General features: G+C 50.6%; 9 protein-coding genes across 9 annotated transcripts; 3 read left to right on the forward strand and 6 right to left on the reverse strand.

Annotated features, from left to right (window-relative positions):
* Positions 1–863: 863 nt before the first annotated feature.
* On the reverse strand, positions 864–1,958 carry AKAW2_40223A (uncharacterized protein; the record flags this gene model as incomplete). The annotated part of the gene is made up of 1 exon (XM_041688530.1): positions 864–1,958. The coding sequence occupies one exon, from the start codon at positions 1,956–1,958 to the stop codon at positions 864–866; it is 1,095 nt and encodes a 364-aa protein (XP_041542306.1).
* Positions 1,959–3,574: 1,616 nt separating this feature from the next.
* On the forward strand, positions 3,575–4,348 carry AKAW2_40224S (alpha/beta hydrolase; the record flags this gene model as incomplete). Its single annotated transcript, XM_041688531.1, has 1 exon — positions 3,575–4,348. One exon carries the CDS (start codon positions 3,575–3,577, stop codon positions 4,346–4,348), a length of 774 nt encoding a protein of 257 aa, XP_041542307.1.
* Positions 4,349–5,365: 1,017 nt separating this feature from the next.
* AKAW2_40225S (PP2C family serine/threonine-protein phosphatase) lies at positions 5,366–6,549 on the forward strand (the record flags this gene model as incomplete). Its single annotated transcript, XM_041688532.1, has 5 exons — positions 5,366–5,425; positions 5,491–5,597; positions 5,654–5,948; positions 6,005–6,107; positions 6,161–6,549. The coding sequence occupies 5 exons, from the start codon at positions 5,366–5,368 to the stop codon at positions 6,547–6,549; spliced, it is 954 nt and encodes a 317-aa protein (XP_041542308.1).
* A 550-nt stretch (positions 6,550–7,099) lies between these two features.
* AKAW2_40226S (class I SAM-dependent methyltransferase) lies at positions 7,100–8,288 on the forward strand (the record flags this gene model as incomplete). Its single annotated transcript, XM_041688533.1, has 3 exons — positions 7,100–7,446; positions 7,501–8,174; positions 8,263–8,288. 3 exons carry the CDS (start codon positions 7,100–7,102, stop codon positions 8,286–8,288), a joined length of 1,047 nt encoding a protein of 348 aa, XP_041542309.1.
* Positions 8,289–8,814: 526 nt separating this feature from the next.
* Positions 8,815–10,184, reverse strand: AKAW2_40227A (cation diffusion facilitator family transporter; the record flags this gene model as incomplete). Its single annotated transcript, XM_041688535.1, has 2 exons — positions 8,815–9,056; positions 9,134–10,184. The coding sequence occupies 2 exons, from the start codon at positions 10,182–10,184 to the stop codon at positions 8,815–8,817; spliced, it is 1,293 nt and encodes a 430-aa protein (XP_041542310.1).
* Positions 10,185–10,683: 499 nt separating this feature from the next.
* On the reverse strand, positions 10,684–11,442 carry AKAW2_40228A (uncharacterized protein; the record flags this gene model as incomplete). Its single annotated transcript, XM_041688536.1, has 1 exon — positions 10,684–11,442. The coding sequence occupies one exon, from the start codon at positions 11,440–11,442 to the stop codon at positions 10,684–10,686; it is 759 nt and encodes a 252-aa protein (XP_041542311.1).
* A 2,589-nt stretch (positions 11,443–14,031) lies between these two features.
* Positions 14,032–17,061, reverse strand: LIG4 (DNA ligase (ATP) DNL4; the record flags this gene model as incomplete). The annotated part of the gene is made up of 1 exon (XM_041688537.1): positions 14,032–17,061. One exon carries the CDS (start codon positions 17,059–17,061, stop codon positions 14,032–14,034), a length of 3,030 nt encoding a protein of 1,009 aa, XP_041542312.1.
* An 862-nt stretch (positions 17,062–17,923) lies between these two features.
* Positions 17,924–19,384, reverse strand: AKAW2_40230A (RraA family protein; the record flags this gene model as incomplete). Its single annotated transcript, XM_041688538.1, has 1 exon — positions 17,924–19,384. The coding sequence occupies one exon, from the start codon at positions 19,382–19,384 to the stop codon at positions 17,924–17,926; it is 1,461 nt and encodes a 486-aa protein (XP_041542313.1).
* A 1,210-nt stretch (positions 19,385–20,594) lies between these two features.
* On the reverse strand, positions 20,595–23,000 carry dscA (ubiquitin-protein ligase dscA; the record flags this gene model as incomplete). Its single annotated transcript, XM_041688539.1, has 1 exon — positions 20,595–23,000. One exon carries the CDS (start codon positions 22,998–23,000, stop codon positions 20,595–20,597), a length of 2,406 nt encoding a protein of 801 aa, XP_041542314.1.
* Positions 23,001–23,090: the final 90 nt, after the last annotated feature.

Here is a 23,090-nt window from a genome sequence, read left to right on the forward strand (position 1 = left end):
ATCGGGAGAAAGCACAGACCAATGCTCTAGCAAGAGCGGCCACACCCAACATTACAGTCTTTTCGGATGCCTCGGGCAAAGAGAATCAGCTAGGAGCCGCGGCGGTGGCTCTCGACCACAACCAGCGGATCGTAGGGTCTCGACAAGTCAGCATTGGTTCGATGGAGTTCTGGTCCGTCTACGCAGCTGAGCTAATGGCGATCTACTACGCGATCGGGCTGGTTTTTCAGCTCGCGCAGAAGAACCAGAGATCCAGAGCAACAGACGCAGAACCAGCGACAATCCTTAGTGACAGCATGTCGGCCCTGCAGGTTATCAAAAACTCCTGGAACAAATCAGGCCAGCGTATCATTCAGGCGATTCACCAGTCGGCCGGGGAGCTCAGGGCGCGAGGGATCCCACTGCGACTACAATGGGTTCCGGGTCACTGCGGCAACCCTGGAAACGAAGCAGCAGACCGCCTAGCCAAAGCCACGGTAGGGGGTGAAAAGAGACACCCCTTTAGACATCTTCTGTCACGAGAGAAAAGGTACATCCGCAGGAATATTAGCGACGAATGGCACCAAGAATGGAGGGCCTCTCGAAACGGAGGACATCTCCGCCGCATTGATCGGGCCCTACCGGCCAACCGGACCCGCCGGCTCTACGGCTCGCTCCCCCGAAACCGAGCCTACTTACTCACCCAACTCCGGACCGGCCACTCATGGCTGGCGACACACGGAAAACAGCGCGGGCTCCGAGACGATGAGAAATGTGAATGTGGGGCAACGGAAACCGTGGTCCACGTGTTAATCGATTGCCCGCGGCTTAGTGGGCTACGCCAAGCCCTCCGACGGAAGATTGGAGGGGCATTCAACAATATTTCAGATATGCTGGGAGGAGCAGGACAAGGTAGGGAGGGTAGGTTCCAAGATGGTCCGCAAGACAGTAGCGTCCTCGGGGCGGTCCTGGACTTTGCGGAGGCATCGCAGAGATTCCGAAGTCGCGCGCCACGAGGGCGGCAAAACACAACCCCAGGCACTGGCCACCACAGGCCTTGACGAGGCTCCAAGTTCGTCAGGAAAGTAATAGTCTACGAGGAATGGATGTACATAGAGTGTGGAGATAGTAGTACCCTGCATGTCGCTCAGGCGAGGGGTCAGCGTATGAATCAACAACAACAACAACAACAACTGCTCCACCAGGCTATGACAGATACGGTTGGATCGCGTCGCTTTGTGGTCGGGAATAACCCGCCCCAAGAAACCGAGACGGGTGTTTCTAGCAATAGCATGCTGGGCATAGTTAAAAGCCGAAGCAAAATCACTGTCATCAGGTACCACACCAGACAGACGCTGGTTCAGGCTTTGGACACTGTGGCCGAAGAGAAACTCGGTGGCGGAATCGAGGGTATAGCAGAAGAAGAAATCTTGTAGGTCCACAGTCGAGCCATCTGTAGGGATCAACGCCAACAGACATTGCATCAACTCCTCAAGCTTCTCTAAATCCGCGATCTGGTCCTTGACGAAACTGGGGCGCACCATGGCGCGGGATTGAGCCCAGTGCTCGCCATCGGAGGTAAAGATTCCATGGCCCAATAGCGGACCGAAGGTCGCGATACGACTTCCCAGACCATAATCTCTAAATTTGAGGGATAAGACATTTTTTAGATTCGCCGGTTCACAGGTTATAATAAAGGGGGTTGTGAATCGCTTTACACGGAATGTGTTTCCGTACCGTTGGAACCGGTGTTGGATAAGTTCGAGGAAACGGTGGGATTTCGCTGCTTGGATGTTCTCCAGAAGCACATCGATGCCGAGAAGAGGATCTTTCGAGGCTGGCAATACAGGCTCACAACCATGTACCTTAGCAAACTGTGACTGTATCCATATACATCGTAATTTTCTGATCACGCAGAAGAAGAAAACAACAGCAGCTCCGACAGCTATCGTCGAGATATGGGTGTTGTTGCTCTCCATAATTTTATCGGCTTGCTAGTCGATCGCAAAGGCGCTGACAATTGTTATATCAAACCTGGTCGGACCGCAAAGCCGCAAGGCCATTCCACATTCCTGGGTGAATAAAGGGAAGAGCTGAGACAAGCATGCACACGTGAGAACAGTAATCAAGGGTTCTGGCAGAAGGCAAAACTTGGAACCTCCTTGCAGGAGAGCTAATTACTGATAAAGTGCCTTCTCAGTCAGACCTGACCACCGTATTAGTGCAGTGCATTCGTATTCGGTCCCAATCTATAGAGTTGGAGAACTAAAACAAACATTTATCACCGGTATTTAGACGACATTACTACCGCTATCAGTAACCCTAGTCATTCATATATGGAATGGATAATAGTGCATTGATTCAAGTTCTCGGTTATTTTGAGCTATCCTCACTCCTAGGGATCAATCACCGTCGCGCATCCATCCCTTGTTGAACTATCTTCGCGACGCGTAGATTATATAACACCAGCAAACAATACCCTAGCATCGAGGCTCTCCTGACTACCGCTTCTCTAATTTTCATCTCCTTGCTGCTCACTCGCGATCAGGTGGAGAGCTGACAACAATTTCTACAATTGACTTTACTTGCAGCATTTTCTGCAATTGCGGCTACATGCATATGTATCATAAGGCTATCACTGCACAAATAGTATATTCAAGATATATCACTACTCACTTTTCAAGCAGAAGTTGGATGTTATCACTGACTAGTCTGTGGTTATACTTGGATGTTCGAAGTTGGAATGTATGTACCACCTTGGTATGTGAAAAATACAAATTCAGGATTAATAAATAGATAAATAAAAGTATTGATAAATTTATTGCAGACTTCATCCTCATTGAGAGATATTGGCTAAGAGACTGTACTAGTTATAGAATAAGGACTATACCTGAACATAATAGGGGCCATCATACAACCAAATTGGCTTTCGTGACTTAAATCGCTTGCAATAGAAAATATTATATCTCTCCTCCTACTCACATGGCCGTTCAATACACTCTCGACTCCCTATTATGCACGGGACAGCCCTCCCCCTAAGTTGATAATACCGAATTGACATGGCTATATATCAGCTATCGACCAGAAATGTAGTTTTAAGCCCACTCCTACATGTCATGCAGGTTTGACGTTCATGCTACTTGGCAAACACATAGTCGCAATAGGTGACGAGACAATTATTGATGATGGCTTGAGATTGTATGGAAACCAAATCAATCAATCAAAAGCCAAGCCAGTTGTGCCATAATTTTCGAAAGCGACCCATTTTTTCCCCGATGAAACTTTATCATTATAGATTGCAGATAGCTTTGCATGGGAAGAGGAAGTACTGTCATGTGTAAGCGTGCTGACGCGGGTGGGTCGGAAGGAATGGAGAGAGCCATTGGATCCCTCGTAGCGTACTCACTAGCTTCCAGCAGGATAGACTAACCTCACCGGCATAATCTGGATTATTAACAATGCTCTCTTGCTTAGTTCATTATTAGAAATCAGGTTATGTGCAGTGATTGTGATATATAAAGTACACAGCTAAATAGTTACTGTGGCCTGGGATGAATAACAATTACAAGCAAGCTCAACTATTAATTCAAACACCATGTCTCAATCCAAGCCTTCAATCGTGATTGTCCCAGGAGCCTGCGCCCTACCTGAACTCTACGATCCGGTGACTACAAGAATCGCAAGCCAGGGCTACGAAATCCACACAGTTAGGCTACCCAGCGTGGGCCCCAGCGATGGTCCCCTCCCGGAGCCCGGCACCATGTATGACGATGCGGCAGCGATTGCGCGTGAGATTGAACGGCTAGTGGAACAAGGAAAGGAGGTCGTTGTGGTCGCGCACTCGTATGGTGGGACGCCCGCCAGCCAGAGCATACAGGGTCTGATCAAGAGGGAGGGCAGCAAGGACGCTGGTGGGGTGGTACGCCTGGCGTATATGACGGCGGTGGTGCCTCCCGAGGGCAGGTCGACCGCGGACGTATTGGGTAGTCTTCCTATGGACATCTCCGTCGATGACCAAGGATGGATGAGTCTTGTCGACACCGCGGCCTTCGCAGCCACAGCCTTCTCCGATATGCCCCTCGACGAGGGCAAGACATGGGCTCGACAGTTCACACACCATTCAGCAGCCAGCTTGGCTAATACCTTGACGCACGCCGGGTACAAGAACGTCCCTGTCGCGTATCTGCTGTGCACTGACGACTTGGTTATTTCGCCAGACGTGCAGCAGAAGATGATTGATACGGTTGCAAGTGAGAGTGGGCGGGAGGCGGACGTGACAAGAATCCCCACTGGCCATGTTCCCGTTGCAAGTGCTCCGGAACTCGTGGTGGATTGGATTCTGAAGATTGTAGGCTGGGAGGAGAAGTGAGACAGCCGTTGTGGAAGAGCACAGTGTTGGTTAGGCACATGAAAACATATAATTCTATGGCGCTCAACCACCAAGAAAAGGGGCCGACATCGGTGCCTAACAATCCATATATTGAAATTAAGCCAGCAAAGGGAATCGAGGTGTCTCCCAGGTGACCATAGTTATGTCTCCTCACCGAGTGATATTCTCAATTCTAAATCCAGTGCCATAATGGCGTCGTACGTGACCTACCTCAGCAAGGGCTCGGTGTACGAACGGAGCAGGAACAACAGCAGCCTGACTCATTATATAGTAATAACTTCGAGAGCCCTCCATAAGAGGGAATTCCCGCAGGCATTCCAGAAGCCCCTCGACTTGCTGAAAAGTCACAGAACAGCTGAAACTACTGGACTGGGCCTCAGACACCTCTAGGTGACCATGGGACTTGATCGCATCGCCATCGTCGATGATGGTCATGTTATGGAATTTATGGGGCCCAAATATCCGGCATGTAAAGGGACGTTTGTGCGGGAATCAACCCTCCAGTTTGTGATTCGACTTTCCGGGGCAGATGCGACATCAGCGTGCTGTTGCCGATCTGGTCATCAATCTTAGCAGGCCCGGCTCTGCTGATGAACATGTGATCCCGATCCATGTTCGCTTTGTAATTGTTTAGTCAGCCACACGATAGTTAGTTAGTTAGAGACAGTTAACGTAGTTAAGTTAGGTTAACTAACTTTTAACACTTAACGAACTAGTTACATAGTAACTAAATCATCATGTTCTAGCAGCTTAGTAGTGACCTACTTCTGTACTTGTGTCAGATTGTTGTTGGCTCACCTTACTTCAGAATTACGTTCCACTTGATGGAACCCGACAGTGGAACCCTGACGGGGAGATGACGGCACGATGCCCTGGCTCCTCCGGAACCTGATCGGAAGCTATCCGCATGCAGAGCAGTGAGGGCGCCTGCCCCCGTCGAAGGTGATCAAGGCATCTTGATTCTCGCATTGTTCTATCGGAGGGTACCAACACACCATGGCAGATGCTTCAAATTCTACAAGCATCTTTACCCTTCAAGGCGCCGGGGCCAGTTGTGTACGATACACTCCCCGCTAGAGATGCGGAAACTCAGAGCTGATTCCACTACTTATTCACCCTAGGTCCTTGGATCCAATCCAATTCAAGAAGACAGGTATACCGTCCTCCTGCCTGACGAATTTTCGGGGCACACAGACAGTCTGGCTTTCTTTGCCGTATATGACGGACAGTATGGGAATCACATCATGACTCTGGCAAGGTAGTCGGGACTAACTTAGGGAAAAGTGCCTCAGATAAGGTTGCAGAACATGCAAGCAAGAATATCCGTCGGCTTCTGACTAAGAGTAGAGAGTTGAGACAGGGAAACTATGAATCAGCCATCGAACAAGCAATTCAAGCAGAGGAGAAGGAGCTTCTGCAAGGGTTTTGGGCTGGCGAGGAATTATTCGCCGTAGCCGGATCGACTGCCGCCCTAGTTGTCGTGAATCTAACCAGGGGCATCTTAGTTGTCGCCAATCTGGGAGATTCGCACGTTTTGCTGGGAGAGGATGATGGGGCAAATCACACCTCGTTGAAAGTCGTATGTAGAAGTCATAGGCCTGTTTATTGTACTAGCGTCCTCTAACTGTGGTGAAGGAGCGATTAACCACATCCCACAAGCCGGAAGATGCTGGGGAGAGTCATCGCATTGAGTCCGCTGGAGGGACTCTCAACACCGAGAGCGGTGTGTCACGAGTTGGTTAGTTTATCTTCGTCCCCTATCACACGAGGTTGCGAACCTAACTTCCGCAGAGGGCTTAAATGTATCGAGGGCGCTGGGCGATTTACAATATAAAATGCCGCTAAAGGATATCGGGGAGCAGTCCCTGGCCAGCGGCCAGGAGAAAGCATGCGTCGAACCAACAAAGAGGGGAGATTTAGTCTCCAGTTACCCTTCTCTTAAACGATACACTCTGCAGCCGGATCGTCGGTACTTCTTGGCCCTGACCACAGACGGGGTTACCAATACAATGGATGACGAAACCATCATGCACCAGATCGCAGGGAGCAAGCAAGAGGGAATGGATGCTGACAGGGTAGCCGCGAAGATCACCGAGAAAGCTTCAAAGGAACCCAATAGTGAGAATGCCACCTGCGTCACTGTGTTCCTGGATGGGCATAATGTACGAAATCAAGAGTAAATAATAGGCAAGGCTGGGATTCGCATATATACTCTCCACCCCCATGTCGATCTAATTGGGTATTCCAGGATATCTTGGCATTCCCGTTGACGCCCCCAGGTCCAACGAGTCGTAGATCACTGCAGCCACAGCACGTAGCATCCTGCAAATCTCATAGTTACTCAATTGTGCTACGTTGTAGGCTCGTTCCTTCTATGGGATGACGGTAGGACCCACAATTACAAAAGTACCGAAGGTCATCGACTTAGGCTGTCGCATGTGGCTGGATGCGGCTAGAATGTCAGGGTCCATGGTTCGGATCAATGACCTCAGCGCATCGAGCCAATCATGGAAGCAAAATCATCTTTATCTCGATCGAGCAATCATAGCAAAATATTGCATCACGGAGTCTCAAAACGCGTTCGTCAATCAGGATCTTCCTATTGGGGAGTTCGCACTGTACCACATAAATAGCCACCCGGCTTGCAGATAAACACTGAATGCATCCGTTGTATTAACTCGCTACATATAGATTTTCCCATAGACTTTGCTGCTCGTTTCGCTCTACAAGATGTTCGAAAGTGTCGTGTCACCACCCCAGGTCCGGGGTCGAGTACCTCGGGTTCAGACAGTCGCAAGACCGGCCGTTGCGACCAATATCATCGATATCCGCAGTGATAAAGCAGAGACACAGCTACGTCATTCGCTCGAAGACTCCATCCATGCGGCCTGTCACGGGGAGTCTGCCATGCCGGAGCTTCTACTCTGGGATGAAAAGGGACTACGCTATTTTGAAGACGTGACTTATGCTCCATCCTACTACCTCACCAATGAAGAGATCGGCTTGCTCGAGAAGCATAAATACCAGATCGCAGAACACATTCCGTCTGGTAGTATGTTGGTCGAGCTAGGCAGCGGGTAAGCGTCCAAACCTTTCACCTGCAGAGGCAACTGTGCTGATTGAACAATCAGAAATCTCCGCAAGGTCAAGATCCTTCTAGATGCTCTGGATGAAATGAGTCGGGAAGTTGACTACTTCGCGTTGGATGTATCGTATCAAGAACTCCACCGGACTCTCAGCATCGTGCCCCCGGGGACATTCCGCCATGTCCGCTGCTTCGGGTTGCTGGGAACCTACGACGATGGTCGGGACTGGATGCATTTGCCCGAAATCCGTTCGCGATCCAAGACCATTCTCTCCTTGGGATCAACACTGGGCAGTTTCCAGCGGCCAGAAGCAGCCGACTTTTTGGCTAGCTTCGTCACCCCCGAAAGTAACTCGTCACTGCTCATTGGCTTGGACGGATGCAAAGACGCCGATCGCGTGCGGGCAGCTTATAACGATCCCGAGGGGATCAATCGGCGATTCATCAAGCACGGCCTTGAACGCGCCAACGAGATCCTAGGGCCGGATACCTTTGATCTCGACAAATGGGCTGTCATTGGCCGCTGGGATGCAGCGCAGGGAAGCCATAACCAGTACTATCTCCCTTCAGAAGACGTGTCTCTGGCGGGCAAGACCATTCCGGCGGGCCGGAGGATATTGGCAGTCAAGAGCCATAAGTACGATGCTGATGACAGGGATGCGTTGTGCCGGAGGGCAGAATTGGCTGTTGGTGATGCATGGGCATCCAAGAACCAATACAGTAAGTTTATCGCCATTAGCTCCTTTTTCAAATGCAACATTCAAAACGGGTTTCTCTTCTTGTGTGTACACAACTAACCCGCCCACAGATATACTGTATCTTGAGAAACCATAGGGTGTCACTCATGAGCCGGAAGCACGCAGATAACCGAATAGTTTAGATATGGCTTCGGGGATCAGATATAACCTCCCAGTCACAGCTCTAATTACCTCATAATATCATAATATACGAGTGTTGTATCATCCAGGAAAATGAGTGAGAAGACTGCAGGCTGAACACTGCGAGTCACACTACTTGAGTCATGTGAGGAGCATCATTCACACTTGGGACTACACCGAGGCACAGCTTACCCAAATGGTATCTGTATCCAGTGAATGTATTGTAGTGAAAGGGAACATCGCCCTGAGTAGTCGGCTTTCATCTCTAGGGTTTCCTGCCATCAAGCAATCACCATCAACTTGTACTGTCTATCCCTGCATTGACAATTAAAAACTATACACGTGGCTATGTTCTTGCTCTCTATACTATACTATTTACCGTGTTCGTATCCATACCCATATCCCATCGAAATACAACTATATTATTTATACCATATACCATCCAGCCATAAACGAATAGGCAAACAAGCAGTCGCCTAGACTTACAACTCCTTCTTCAAGAAGTGTTCCGGCTTATGCGTCGTCTCATAATCCACGTGTACATACGCCCGCTCCACATCCGGCAACGACTCCAGTTTCATTTGCAGTTCTTCTGCGACATCATGTGTAGCCCGCAGCGAATCGTTCGGGTCCATGACGATGTCAACTTCCACAAGCAATCGAGGGCCGGAGGTGTATGCACGGACGGTATCGATGGCGGTGATGAGGGGGGAGTGGGTCATTGCTTTTTATACACCATTAGTTTTGATCGCTCACCTACAAACGAAATGGGATGGAGGTAAGGGAGGGTCTTAAGCTCACAGATATAAGTAATCAACTGTTGCATCTTAGTATCGGCGGTAACACCAATAAGCAACTGGAACTCGCGATACGCGCTAAACAGCCACAAGCAACTGACAAGCACGGAGAGGACAATAGCTCCCGCGGGGTCAATCCACCAGCGCAGTTTACCACCACCTACGCTGGTAAGGATACCAAATCCGTTAATCAGGAGGTCATTGCGGTGGTCTTCCCAGAGGATCATGACCTGGGAATACTGATCCTTTAGCGCGAAGCAGTACAGGAAGAGCGCGAATTTAGTGCAAAAGGCGACGATGACGGCGACAACAGAAGGGAGGTGGAAAGATCCCGTCTCGGAGTTGGATCCCTCGGCGAGTTCGCGGATAGAGAAAGCAATGAGGATGAAAGAGACGGCTGTCATGAGGAAACAGAAGCAGATGTTGCCGGCTGTTTCGATGCGAGCTTTTCCGGCGGGGAATTTACGAGGATCGACGCGGTTGACAGCCTTGTTGGAAACGAGGAGAGTTATGTTGGAGAGAGGGTCGAAGACGGCGTCGGCCATGGTTGTGTACAGGGAGAGGGAGCTGGAGGAAATGGCTCCGTAAAGTTGCAGAACACAGAGGATGACATTGGCGGCGAAGGAGCCCCAGACGGCGATTTTGTACTTGAGCTGGTTGCTGCTGTTTGTTTCACGGGCATCGCGAACGTGTTCTTCGACGGGCTTGAGCATGCGTTGAATGTTCTCATTTTGGGACTCGTAGAAGGTCTGCAGTTGTTTAGAGGCTAGGGAGGAAGCGAGTGCATTGCGGGGATTGGCGCTGTGGGGGAGGCAGCCGGATGTGTGACGCTTGCGGGAAATATTGGCTTGGGGTTGCATCCGGGCGATTTCTTCGGGACTTTTCAGTTTTGAGGCTAGTTGGAAGGGGTCATTCTCGCGGGTGTAACGCGGAGGTGGGCTAGACTCCTCGTCGGACGTGCTGAGGTGAGACTCCAAGGCCGTGGTGGTGGCAGCATTGTAGGAGATGGACGAGGGGAGGTGGTGAAGAGGGATAGTCTGAGGAGGATCGGTCATTTTGATGATGATGATGACGATGATTAGATGAGGATTGAGGGACAATGGAGATGGAGATGGCGGCGGATTAGAGGGAAATCAGCGAGAAGCGATGAAAGGGCTCAGGGTGCGGAGATCAGATTTGATTGATATGCCTGTTTGGGTTAGACCGGGGCGGCTTATGTCATGGCTTACTTTCACATCCCTACCGATTACGTTATAGTTAGAATGGTTTCTGGGGATTTGTGAGTTACTTGCATTTATAACGGTAAGACTCGTATGCAGATAGAGTTTGATAGGCTGATGACTGCGTGGTTGCATGGATCAAAGCATTAGTCGCCTGCAGTGATGTCCTAGCGAAACATCCACCAAAGAGGCTTCCGCAGCATTTACACACACTCTGAAACATGGCGAGAAGAAATTTTGAATAGACGCTCAAGTTAGTATAATTGAGTATTTCCACAGCCATTAAGTCTCTCACAGGCGCACTGCAGGCAAAGACTATACTACACGACAAGAACTAAAGTACATCAACAGACACATAATGGCCAATAACTAGTATCAATAGTACAACAGAACTCATGACAGCACAGTGATGTTGCTTGACAGAGTCGAACATTCTGTACGGAAGATCCAATGACGGACGCCCAGCACCAGTCAGCGGCGACGTGCTGTAGTTGTAGGTTGGGCTGAGCATCATAATCTGGCCCACAGTGGTGTTGTACTTGTCTGCATAGTCCTTGTACACACCATACTCCAACGTGAACGGCCGAATCACGCACTCACTTGGAGAACACAGTGGCACCTTGAGGTACTGACCCGGAGCAAGCACCTCATCAGCCGAGAAGCTGGTATCGTCACTCATGAGCGACTCAGTCGTGATGTTCAGTCGTTTCGCGACAATGTCGAGGGTATCCCCGTTGACGGTATAGTATAGACGCGGACCGCCGTCGATGCAAGTACGGGTGCGGGTGATGTTGGGGAGAAGGCAGGTCTCATTATCGGGCTCGCAGACCTCAGCGGGGATGATCAAAGTCTGGCCGACGTTGGGGATGATCGTCACGTCAGCCATAAGGTTTTGACGGCCGATGTCGCAGACGCCCCGGTTAGTGGCCTTGGCAACATCGAAGACTGTGGTATTTTCCACGGTAATAGGGTATAATCCCACAGTGGTGTTGAGGGCGGTGGTATTGCAGGCTGCCGAAGTCGCGAAGGTTGAAGGCAGTAAGGACAGGAGGGCTGCACTGGCCATGAGGGCCTGCGAAGAAAGAGACCACATTTTGTTTATAATAACCAGAAGCAGAGAGGGTACCCTGGAGATATACTAGAAAAGATTGTAGAGGGACAAATTGTACTGTGATTTCTGATGTTAAACCAGGAGATTCAACTCAGGTCGCGCACTGGCTTTATATACTCCCAGCCCGCATGTGGCCGGTCCGAGAATTCGATATGTTTCTGTACAATAGCAATCCGTCCTGAGATACCGCGCAGGCTATCAGTGGAGGAGTACGTACCATTGGTAAGGGCATTGTTGGTTCTGTCCCCGCAGGGTGAGCCTGAAAGCATAGGGGGGCCTCGTCCTGCAGCACCAGCAATTGTGAATATGTACCCACAGCCTTAGAGATTGCATGCCTGCGACTGGACGATGCAGCAGACCCTCCGCAGCCCCGTGAATAGAATCTTGTTCATTTGGCTAAACTATGCTGCAGGAGCGCTGGCTAAGCCCATTGCAGCTATTTCGCCCGAGGGTTTTTTCGGCGATGGGTCCTACTGACCCGCTCCGAACTTGACCCGCCCTAAGAGCAGCCAAACAAGTGGATGGGAGTGTCCATCGCAATATTTCTGTCGGAGTTCGGATTGGATGGCTAAAAGTTGGAGTCGGCAAAAAGGGTTCAGTTCATGAAGAGCAGTAATTGCCGACTTAATGGGATATCATACGCAGTAACTAGATAGATTACAGATATAAGCCATTCGGGTTTGCACAGACCCTGCGAGGTGGAGCCTTTCCCCGTAGCACGGAGATAATATTGCTAGTAATCAGTCATCCTGCCCTGCTGCCCTCATTGTCCTCCTCTTCTTCTCACCTTCCGCCTCCCGACCTCCTTCTCCCGTCTTTCGTCTTACTTTCTTCTTACTGGAACATCGGACTAGCGGTGATGATCATGCGGAGAATAAAACCTTCATCTCAACGGATTGAGCAAATTCCACCCAAGACCCTCCGCATCTTTGCCTGGGACGCGTCATGGTATGCATCCGAATCCCAGCTCTGATCATGTCGCTGCAGGAACCCTGCTAGTTAATTGGCTCTTTTTGATCTACTACTCCGAGTCTAGTGCTTTGGCCGGGGAAATGCTTCCCCTCACATTCCTGGCTCCTACGCTCATGTCTGTACGTATCCCTCTTTCTTAGCGGATCCACCATGGCAGCTCGGTTTCCAAGGCCAATGCTAGCTTCGTAATTTCTTTGCAGGCCTCCGGTCGCCCGAACGCCGACTGGGCTGGAATTGGTGAGACATGTGTAATGAGACCGAGTCTACGAAGAAAAGGTAGGTAACAAGAAGGAAGTCAATAACTTCGATAACTTTCGTGGATCACAGAGAGTTTCTTCTTTGCATCCACACTTGCGCAATCGCATCTCAAGATAGAACACCGGAGCGGATGGGTAATATGCTTCGACTTCCGATCTAACTAGTAGTATCCCTCGATGATACATCCCCGGCAAAACTCGGCCACCTTTGGCCTGCCAAACGCATTCCATCCCGCTTAAATTCTTCCTGTTTTATGCACGGAGTCTTGGCCAGCGGAGTGGTATTGATGCCCGGGTTATAGCGGGTAATGTCATATCCTTGGGAGGGGCGAGCTCTTCTAGACTCCACTGCCTAGTACACATAGAGAATGGTCTCCCGGTGTTTATTAGAGCTAGGCTGGGATAGCACATCAGTAGTTATCTTGATCCATATTGACTCCAGACCAGGTACCTTATGCGTCCAATTGTTAGGCAATCAATCCAGGATTTACCCCGCAGCCAGTTTACAATGTGCAGCAGCGAACAGAAGAGCCGAACAATCACATCTGAGAAGAGGGCACTCAAGCTTCTAACCCCATGCTTGGTTATTTAGCTTCACTCGGGGACCGCATCTTTCCCAAAACGTTCAGGTTGAATAGACGCGCCTGATACTTTCCCCTTCTCTGATTCAAACAGTTTTCTGGCGTCTTCGGTCATCTTCTCGGCGATAGTTGAGGGATTGATCGCGTATAGCTCTGCCGGACGTCGCGTAGTCCGACTCATGGGCGGCGATGGCGGTGGGGCCTAGCTGGAGGATTCCAAGTCCGACACTGATGATTATTGAGCTTGCTAGCCGGTGGCGTTGGCGTAAAGCTAACTAGGACTCCTTACGCATCTTTCACTCTGCCAGTACTCTGGGCCTGAGGGTGAACCAGCCGTCAGTTGTTTGTTTGTTCCAAGTTTTTTCTCCCCCTTTGAATCCGCCACGTCGGCGGTCTTTCGCAACTGTCACGTGGTCGCCTGTACGTTCAACCGCGTCAACCGCCATTTGTCTATCTAGTATCTACAGCAAGTTTACTCATCTCGTACGAAGTCTCATTTGCGAAGACGTATCTACAGCGTTTCTCTGTTGTTTATCGTCCCTTATAGTCCTGTAAGCTTATATTGTGAGGCGTCTGCCAATCGGCTAGTATCGTATCTCAAAACCCATGCAGTCCGGCTCCGCTCGGCCGGATTCAGTAGGCAAAAGCTATCCTATAAATCCCTTCCCTTGACTCGCTTAGTCCTGCCTCCCTAATGGTTGATTCAGGAAGGTCATCACAGAGCCTCTTTGACTTGGCAGTTATGCACGGCCGAGTCGAGATCAAGCAGGCCTTGGATGATACCTATCTTCATCGAGCAGTGACTGCTGCTCCCAGCTTTCCTTGATCCACTCCGTGGTAACTATGTGAGGGAGCTTCTGATCTGCTCGGGCAGACAAAGTCTTCCTTAGCGTGGCGATCTCTGTGGATGGTGTATCCGGATCTACAACCACATGGGTGATGGAGGGGTCCTCACAATCATTGACAACAGTGGCACCTGCAAATCTGGCTGTATTTCGAGCCAAAGATAGTCGATAGCCGCAGCAGGGATGTTCCGAATTCCCGGCGTCTGGAACCTGCGTTGTCTGGTCGGGAAAGAAGAACGTCAAGTTTTGAAAAAGCCACCCGCATGGGAGATCCCATCCTGCGTCCACTCTCTCTTGGATAACTTCTCTAAGCTTCTTGGTAGCTTCGCCTCTCGGGGGCACATCGGAACTACCCTTGTCCGCGCTCATCTTATCAAGCAAACTGACCAGCTCTTCCCTGGTGACATCCCGAGCGTAGCTGTCATTAAATTGGTCGACACTCGTCAATACCTCCTCCTCCTTACTGGGCGTAGTGAAAAACATGTGCCGAGGTTCCAGGGGAAGAAGCAAGTCTGGCAGGCCCGCATCAATCTCATTCTGCCTCACACAGTCTAAGATCCAAGATGGTCGGATGATGCTCACATCGCCATTCTTTTGCAGAGAAGCTGCCTTCACAGTTCTTCGGTCCGCGATACATACGGTGTTGGGAGCGGCCTTGTTTGTCTGATATATCTTGCCTCCATTCAATTTGACAAGTTGTTCCAACTCCGCCTTCGATTTCTTGATTGGGGCTACCGAGTCGGTTAAAATAAAGAAGTTGAACCCGTCGAAAATATGCCCTGACGGCCCTTCATACTTCACCTCCGCACTAGGGCTGTATCCTGCAACCGTCAATTCTTTCTTTGGTCGCTTCACCCGTTTTTTGCGGAAGTTCTCAACACTGAATTCCTTCTCCTTTTGCTCTTGCTCCACGTTTGACTTCAGATCCAGGAACTCTTGCATGGAAAGCGCGCTCTTCCAGTCCTTATCCATGCGTAACCTCTTAAACCGCGGAAAGCGCAATGTCAGACCGACCCGAAATTGGTCACTGATCGATACTGATGCTGCTTTAACACAGAGGACCACCGAATCCTCTGGTTTGATCCACTGATCTGGACGCTCGTGCTGTGCATTGCCACCCGCCAGCTCAATGTATGCCGTTGGCGGATTTTTGGGGTTCCAGTCCATCCATTTGCCATCAGTATGATGACGGATGTTTGCATAGTCTGCTGCCGTAAAGCCTCCCCCGACCTTGCAGAAAGAATAGCATTTGGTGGACGTGTTCCCTTGCGAAGAGCTAGCATTATCGACCCTCAATCCACACAGAAAACTTGCAAGACCCCCTCCTCGGTGACCACTGCCATAGTAGCCGCCTATAACTATCAGATCCAGGGACTCCCCAAACTCTGTCATGTATTCAGGCTTCACTTTCATCCAGTCGTCATGTCGTTCATTGAGGCGATAGGGGGATCTCGGGTTTTTGAGCACTAGTCCCTCTGAAGCCTCCGCAACAACTCTTCGAAGCGCCGCTTCAATCTGGGTCTTATCTATAGCTTCCTCGTAAGGATGGACTTCGAACCGACGGTGGACCGACTTTACACTTTTCTGCAGAGCATTTCGACGATCGCGAAGAGTGTACCTGGTCAGATCGTGCCCGTTCAAGAAGAGTAGATCAAAAACACGAAAAAGCGGCCGTGACCCATTCGAGAACGGGTTTCTCTGTTCGGCTAATGCGGCGGTCTTCAATGTGCCAAATGGTTCAGGGGCGCCCTGCTCAGGATTCCAAGCAATCATTTCACCGTCCAGAATCAAACTGTTGACACCGTCTGCAAAGGCGTCTTTGAGATGTCTGGCCAAGGCACCATTGGGGTCCTCGAGGCTCTTTCCATAGAGGTAGGTGTAATCTTTCGCTTTCCTCGACCAGAAGCGAAACCTCCTTCCTCCTGGCACCGAGCTGTCAGACTGCATATGAAGCTGCATACGCTCCCCGTCGAGTTTCTCCTCAATCCAGAATACAGGGTCTTCTTCTGTACCCCGCATCCGGGCAATCATTCGATCAAAGGACTGCATTTGAAACTGAGCTAGTTGGGGCTGAAAGCATTGCATCAGAGAAATGCCACTGTTTTCAGCCCCCAGTCGGATGTTTGGATCATGCAGCTCCCAGCAAACACGTCGAAGACTACTGGATATGCTATAGAGATTTGCAGCATCTGGGTGCCATACATTGAATAACGTTCGCTCTGTAGCCCCGACTTTCATTTGCCGAAGAATAATGCGGATCAGCCACAGCATCTCCTCGGGGTTCATTCTTCGGTAGAACTCTGACAGGATGGGCAGCTGTTGGTCCTCCTTGGAGGCATTTGAAAGCTGGTCGAGCTTGTCGTTCACCTCCTCGATCGACATATTGCCCACCTCCGTCCTCATAGGCCGTTTTGAGATAACATCGTAGCAGCGTCTGGCAAAGTCCCCCGCCATAAAGCGCGAGGTAGCCAATTGCCCTGGCAGCTTCCAGTTCAAAAGATTGAAGCCGTCCTCGGAGTTCTTGTCGATCTTCATGATTTTGACCAGTAACTTACCGATGGCCTTTTCTTTGATACCGTACATGGCGCGGTCACGGTCTTTGTCCGGAAGAATGAGCCGGAAGGCAGGATAGATATCATCGCCCACTTCTTTCCGCCATCGTGAAATGAACCGCTCAATGACATCCCGTCGTTTTTCGTGTGGAGTAAGGTTTGCTGCCGACTGGCCATGAGGCCCGACTTTTCGCCGAGGAACGGCAGATCCTGTGGGCTTCTTGGAGAGCTCACTCAAAGGATTAAACAGGGTCTCAAAGAGCTCGTGAAATGGCAATGTCTGGGAGTGGTTGTGAGGACGGTTTGGGTATTTCTCGTCCAGGTTTGAGTCTTGTTGTGAGGGTTGACTGTAGGAGTGGGATTTTTCATGATTGCTAGCCTCTTCCTCATCCATGGCTCATCGACGTGCTCTGTATGGGATGTTTGTCGGTGGACGGGTAGGACCAATCATTTATAGGACCAAGTACTAGGCAGTGCAACTGACCAGGCTGGCTAGGTGGATGATGAAGTACTATGGAGACGATAAAGATGTGGAGAACACCGGTCGGCGGAATGTCACGTGCATGCACTATGTGGGGTGGATAGAACACTACTAGTACCAATTAGGCAGCAACCACTGCAGGCACCCACCTCTGCTGCCTATTAAGAAGTATGGAGGACATAAGGTAGTGGCAGCCTGAAGCAGATCTAGACTGAGTGAGTCCCATTGGAGAGTTCTGCGAGACAGTGACACTTGATCACACTCGATTACTACTGATAGATTCAGACTGGGGTTGAATGTCATGGTCTACCTAACTGTGAGTCTACGAAATATGTTATTGCTGCCCGTTTTGTATGGATAACAGACGATGTATATAGTAATCATCTTACTCGTGTCTCTATTAGTACTACACAGGTTGTACCTCCCAGCTGATGGTGATACAGTATTGACATGAGGGCTATAATATGATACCCACAGTTAGTGTTAGACATGATATATAACTATCTACTAGTAGTACTATCTCCTACCACCATGACGATTACTAATTTGAGATTGACGTGATACTAACAGCTGCTTATTTGACCTTTGATTAATCTTTGAAATGGTAAACATCTCGTTAATATGAAAATTATGAACAGTACTCTGCGTAGGCGTGCAATTTACAGTCTCCTTCCGTCTTTCGAGCCGAGCCCTATACAGCAGCAACTGATTCAATCATTTCTATTTCTTCTAAGAAACCGAAACGCTTCACTCTAGCCCCTCTAGGGTATCCTTTCTATCCCCTTCTCCGTTGCAGTGTGTGGTATCTGAGCTGTCGACGTGTGTCCGCAAGTGTAGCCCCCCTCTTCGTCAACAACTCGCGGATCTGCGCTTCACTCTCCGAGATCTTGCGAGCGAGCCCCGCTACTTCACGCACGCGGTTCCGAGGAATGATCACGACGCCATTGGAATCAGCGACAACGATGTCCCGGGACTCGACCCGGACCTTCCCAATACCAACAGGCCCGTTGACCTCACCGACCTGGACCCGATCTTTTCCTGTACGCATCCATCGTCCTGCAGTATATAATGGGTATCCCTCCTCAAGGGCCAGATCCACGTCGCGACACACTCCATCGATCACCGTGCCCGCAACCCCCCGCAGCGCGGCATAGTGAGTCATGATATCGCCCCAAACTGTACAGTCTGTGCGGCTACTGTTATCAATAACCACCACATCTCCAACCGCCACATCATCCAGGAAATCCCCTACACTGCCAGGCGGGTCGCTCGCAGGGACATAACGCACGGTAAATGCCGGACCAACAGTAACTCGCCGGTTACTTGAACCCGAAGAAGACAATGGCTGAATACCCCAGGCCTGTCCTGCGATTCCCAAGGAATCCAGTGCGTCCGAGACTGCTGGCGAGTCCAAACCCCTCAAAAGTCCAACCAACTCCTGATCCTCCGCACTCGCCTTCCTGGGGTTCTCTTGTGATAGTGGGCTGACAGCGGCGGCAGCCGACACGGTCTCTTGTCGGAGTTGCTCGAAGCGCGAGTCGCGCATTACCGCCGACACCGTCTGCCCGGAGCGTACTGCCTCTACCATCTGGTTTTCGCGGTTGTTGATCTGCTCCGCAAGGGTGAGGACGATCGAGATATGTGCGGCAGGGACGAAGACAGTACCGCACGCGTCCGCGATAACATAGTCATCCTGTTCAACTGTCACACCGCCACAGACACGCACGGGCTTGCCGGCGCTGACAGAGACTATGCGACTCCGGCCACTGATCATCGTAACAGCACGTCCGTAGAGTGGATACTGTACCTCGACGCTACCGTCGATATCTCTGCATACTCCATCGATTACGGTACCCCGGATCCCCTTGGCCTTGGCGGCGTTTGCAATGATATCGCCCCAGCAGGACACACCCTCCAGTCCGCCGGCGATGACAAGAATCCGGTCATCACTGCTTACTGCATCGATGGTAGGAGCAAAAGGATGAGGTGTTGGGGCTGTCCCGATCCTCGGGCCTACTTCGACCGTGCTAGCGCGGCCGACAATTTTCGGACAGTTCCAGAGAGGCCGGAGGCCGTATGTGGCACCACGAAGATGGAGGACATCTAATGCATCGGATACTGTATTGGTGTCGAGAGCCGCGAGGCGGTCCAAAAAGCTGGTTGTGTCGCTCATCCTCTTCCGGCTATAAGTGCGGACTGACTTCGGGAATGAAACTCGGAAAATTGAGGTAAACATGTAACAAAAGTAATCTCTTTGGCAACTCGTAGTCAACTTGTACCCTGACTCTCTTTATGTATCGGAAATAGTCTATTTCGGATGCAAATACTCCGTATATCGGCAAGAGTATGCGGGGTGCGACATCCCGAGTTGTCTGTCATCCCGGCCGACGGACGGGATGTGATGGTCCGTCTGTCCATCGATGCAACGGAATCTTCTACCCCGCCGCATTCGATGGGGACCCCACTACCATATCACAACTCTTACAGCAGCATGAGTATCGGTATCAATGACGCAAAGCAGCTAGATGAAGCAATGAATGCGCCGGAAGGTCCGAACCGGGGGACAGAAACCCGCTACTACGCAATAAGACGTACTGAAGATAGACGATTCGGTAAGGAGTAGCTGGAGCTTATGGACGAACTAATGAGTTGATTCGAATGATTGCATTTTGGTGGTAAGCAACTAGAAAGCATGCAGTTGTACGAGATGGGATGGCGATGTAGATGGGGTGCCTCTCCGGAGGTAGGGAAGGCGCTCCTGCCGCCAGGGCCGGAACAAGGTAGGGCCGAAGCCCCACCAACCTCCTCAACAGTACTTGGGCCTCGCCTCTGAGCATATTGTAGTGATACACTATTATCGGGAACTAGTAGGACAGAGTGCATGACATCAGTCCTAGCAATGGGTAGAATTAACAAGTTAGTATCATATACACCTGCATATCACCAACCCCACTAACCGGCTCTACATTTACCCCCAGCTGGAGTAAGATAATGGATGTATTGATCCAGCAATCAGGGAATTGATCATAAAGCCTTTTTGATAGTATTGGCATCCAAGTAAGCGAATCGAGCTTGAAATCCGGTTCCATGTTGCTTGGCTGCTATCGCGGGATGCTGTGCAAGTAAACTTGAGACTTGAAGTGAGATACTACTACTATTACTCACTCGGGCTATTGATCTATTGGACTTCTGTTTGTAGGTGAGTAGAAGAACTAAGTACTCTGCCTGGACCGACATTCGAAATCATTCCAAGATAGTTTGTAGCCTGGTCTCTGAGTATTCATATTCTATCGTAATCATACATCGGATCGGTGCTTTATGACACTCATTAAATACACTTGCTAGCTGACCTGTCATTCACGGTATGTCCGCCACCAGGGCCCCGGAGATCTGCGAAAAATTCGGCCATGCAGACTATACAGGTACAGTTCGTGCTTCCCATTAGCCTAAACTGGTGGAATAGACTCTCGGCAAATTGGGCACTGCAATCGAAGTCGCATCCAGCTCTCGAGACAGGTACTATGGAAGATATGCCGACATGGGGTGACCATGTATGTCCGTCGACTGAGGAGACTCGTGGCCCCGTCCGTCATGCTGCTACTGCCAGCACCGCCCGGAGCTGCAAGGACGGGAACCTCGATTTCTTGCATACAGATGGCACAATCAAATACTGCCTTCTTCTTATCTTTCGCCCGCTGCTTATCTTCATCTTTGGCCTCCATGGAGTATTCCCGCTCGTCAGCCCTCAAGGCCCCGATTGGAAGGACTCCGCCAGACTCAAGATCATCGCCGGATCCAGAGCTATCGCGTAGCACGGGGTGATAATCATAGGCGGGTGGCGCCCACCCACTAGGAACAAAGAAGCGAGGTCCCAGAATGTCCTGGCTAGCCAATACCCAGACCTGAACCCACACCCAGCCAGCCAGTGCCAGGGCTGTGGTCGAGTCGGGTCGAATGAAAAGCACATTCCCGCGTGCAGTCAAAAAGTAGATGAATGGAAAGAGTCGAAGGAAACTTTGGCCAACCACAAATTCCCAGCGCAGAGCTTTGCGGCAATTGCGCATAACATTTCGATATATCTGGGGTACCCAGAAGGATAGATATATAAATCCGAGGGTTCGAGCATATATGGCTCCCATGCGGTTTGGCCAAATGAAAGACCAGACAGATATGATGAGGAGGACAAACAAGATAAAGTAAAACCGGGCGTACATGGCACCGACATCACCTCGTGTATCCTGCGCAGTCGGCGTGGCGCCCCGATTCGCAGGAGGTTCGTTTTCCTCTGATGGCGGATCCTGATCGGGGGTCAAAATGATAGGCGTTGCGCCAGTATCGGTGACTCGAGTCGTAGTAGCAGGGAGTGGAAGGTTCCCTGATCGCGTAGTAGGATTCGGTCGACGTTCTTGTTCTCTTCGCTCCGGGGCCTGGACTGCCCAGATTTCCATCATGAATTTCATCCCGATATAACTGACCGAGAGGAAGGTCAAGAAGGATGCTGTTGTCATAACAAGGAAGGAAACGGCCGGATAAAGCTCCAGTAGCATGAAAACAAGTACGAATGAATCGCCGAACGCCATGAGCGCGATCGTGTAGAAGCTGATCCGGCTCCTAGTAGATGGCGTGGATGCTTCTTTGATTTGACGTAACAGTAAAGCGATCTGGCCAACGGAAAAGGCCGAGATCATAAAGATGATGCGAGCAGAGAATTTGCCAAATTCCTCCATTTTCGGCCCCGATAGATAGAGTGCTTCTGTCGGTGGGAAGTCAGGAGCTCCCTTAGTCTCTAGAATGTATCCACAATCAGGCGAGAACACGACGGCTGACATGACTAGGGGCGGAGGAGACGGAATGGGGGCTCCCATTGGATATCTCAGCTCTTGTTCTATCTGCTCGATGATCGTTTTATCTGTAAGGTAGCCATGGATCGCGACGGGATGCAGCTGGAGGTAGACGATATGTTCACATTTTGGAGCAGGGTATTCCACCTGCTCCGTCCCGACAAGTGAGGACCAAGGAAATAGGGTAGGAGGCCGATTCTGCTTCTCAGATATAGTGTCCGAGAGGGATTTGACGAGAAGCTGGTGGGTGAGGTTGTATGCGTCTGGCGACATCATCAGATGCGGTAATGCGAATACGCCACCAAATTTCTCGCTGGTTGTAGTCAAGATGATAGCGCCCGTCTCCGGGAAATGAACACCATACAGCGACAGATACCAGGTGTTACCCCAGAAATCGCCGCTCTCCACAGCCAAAGTTGCTCGGATCTCCCGAACCTGGCCCTCGGGCAATTGGACTTCCTCACCACCGCCCTCCCGGAGATCAAGGTAGAAAGTGCCACTATCCCCCGTAACATTGTGACTGAACTCATGCGTGAAGTATTCGTTCTCCAGTGCAATTGCAGTCGTGTTCAACAGGGCATGTTGTTTGTTCTGTTTGTGGCGTACCCATTCTCCGCGCAGCTTACCGGTCGCATTACGATAGACTGGGAGGAGTAATTGGGTCAAGTTAAGACCGGAGAAAGCGTCAGGCACGGCAAGGGCCTTGGGAGGCCTCAAGCCCGCCTCTGCCATGGTGGACCGCAGCTGAAACCGAGCTCTATCCTGAACATCTGGCAGAAGATCCCAAGCATAGCTATCGTTCTTTCTGACACCCGAAAATGGGAGCCATCGGTCGGTCCCCGGATCGAAGTCGCCATACTTAGACTCATTCAACATGTGAAGCGCGTTCCGCTCCCTCACAAGCTCTCTTTGGTGCTCTTCATCCTGAGAGACCAGAGGTGAATGCGACTGCGAGCTCAGAAGCAGGTAGAAAACTACCAGAAAGAAGAAAAAAGAACCGCGGTGATCCATAGGTGGCCACAAATCGCGGGCATCGAATGGAGGAGGGTTGCTCCTGGAGGCCCAACTTCTGGTGTGCTGCGCAGAGACGGGCAGCCCTCG

This window comes from Aspergillus luchuensis, chromosome 4 (genome assembly GCF_016861625.1).
Source record: "Aspergillus luchuensis IFO 4308 DNA, chromosome 4, nearly complete sequence".
NCBI classification, from domain to species: Eukaryota; Fungi; Ascomycota; class Eurotiomycetes; order Eurotiales; family Aspergillaceae; genus Aspergillus; species Aspergillus luchuensis.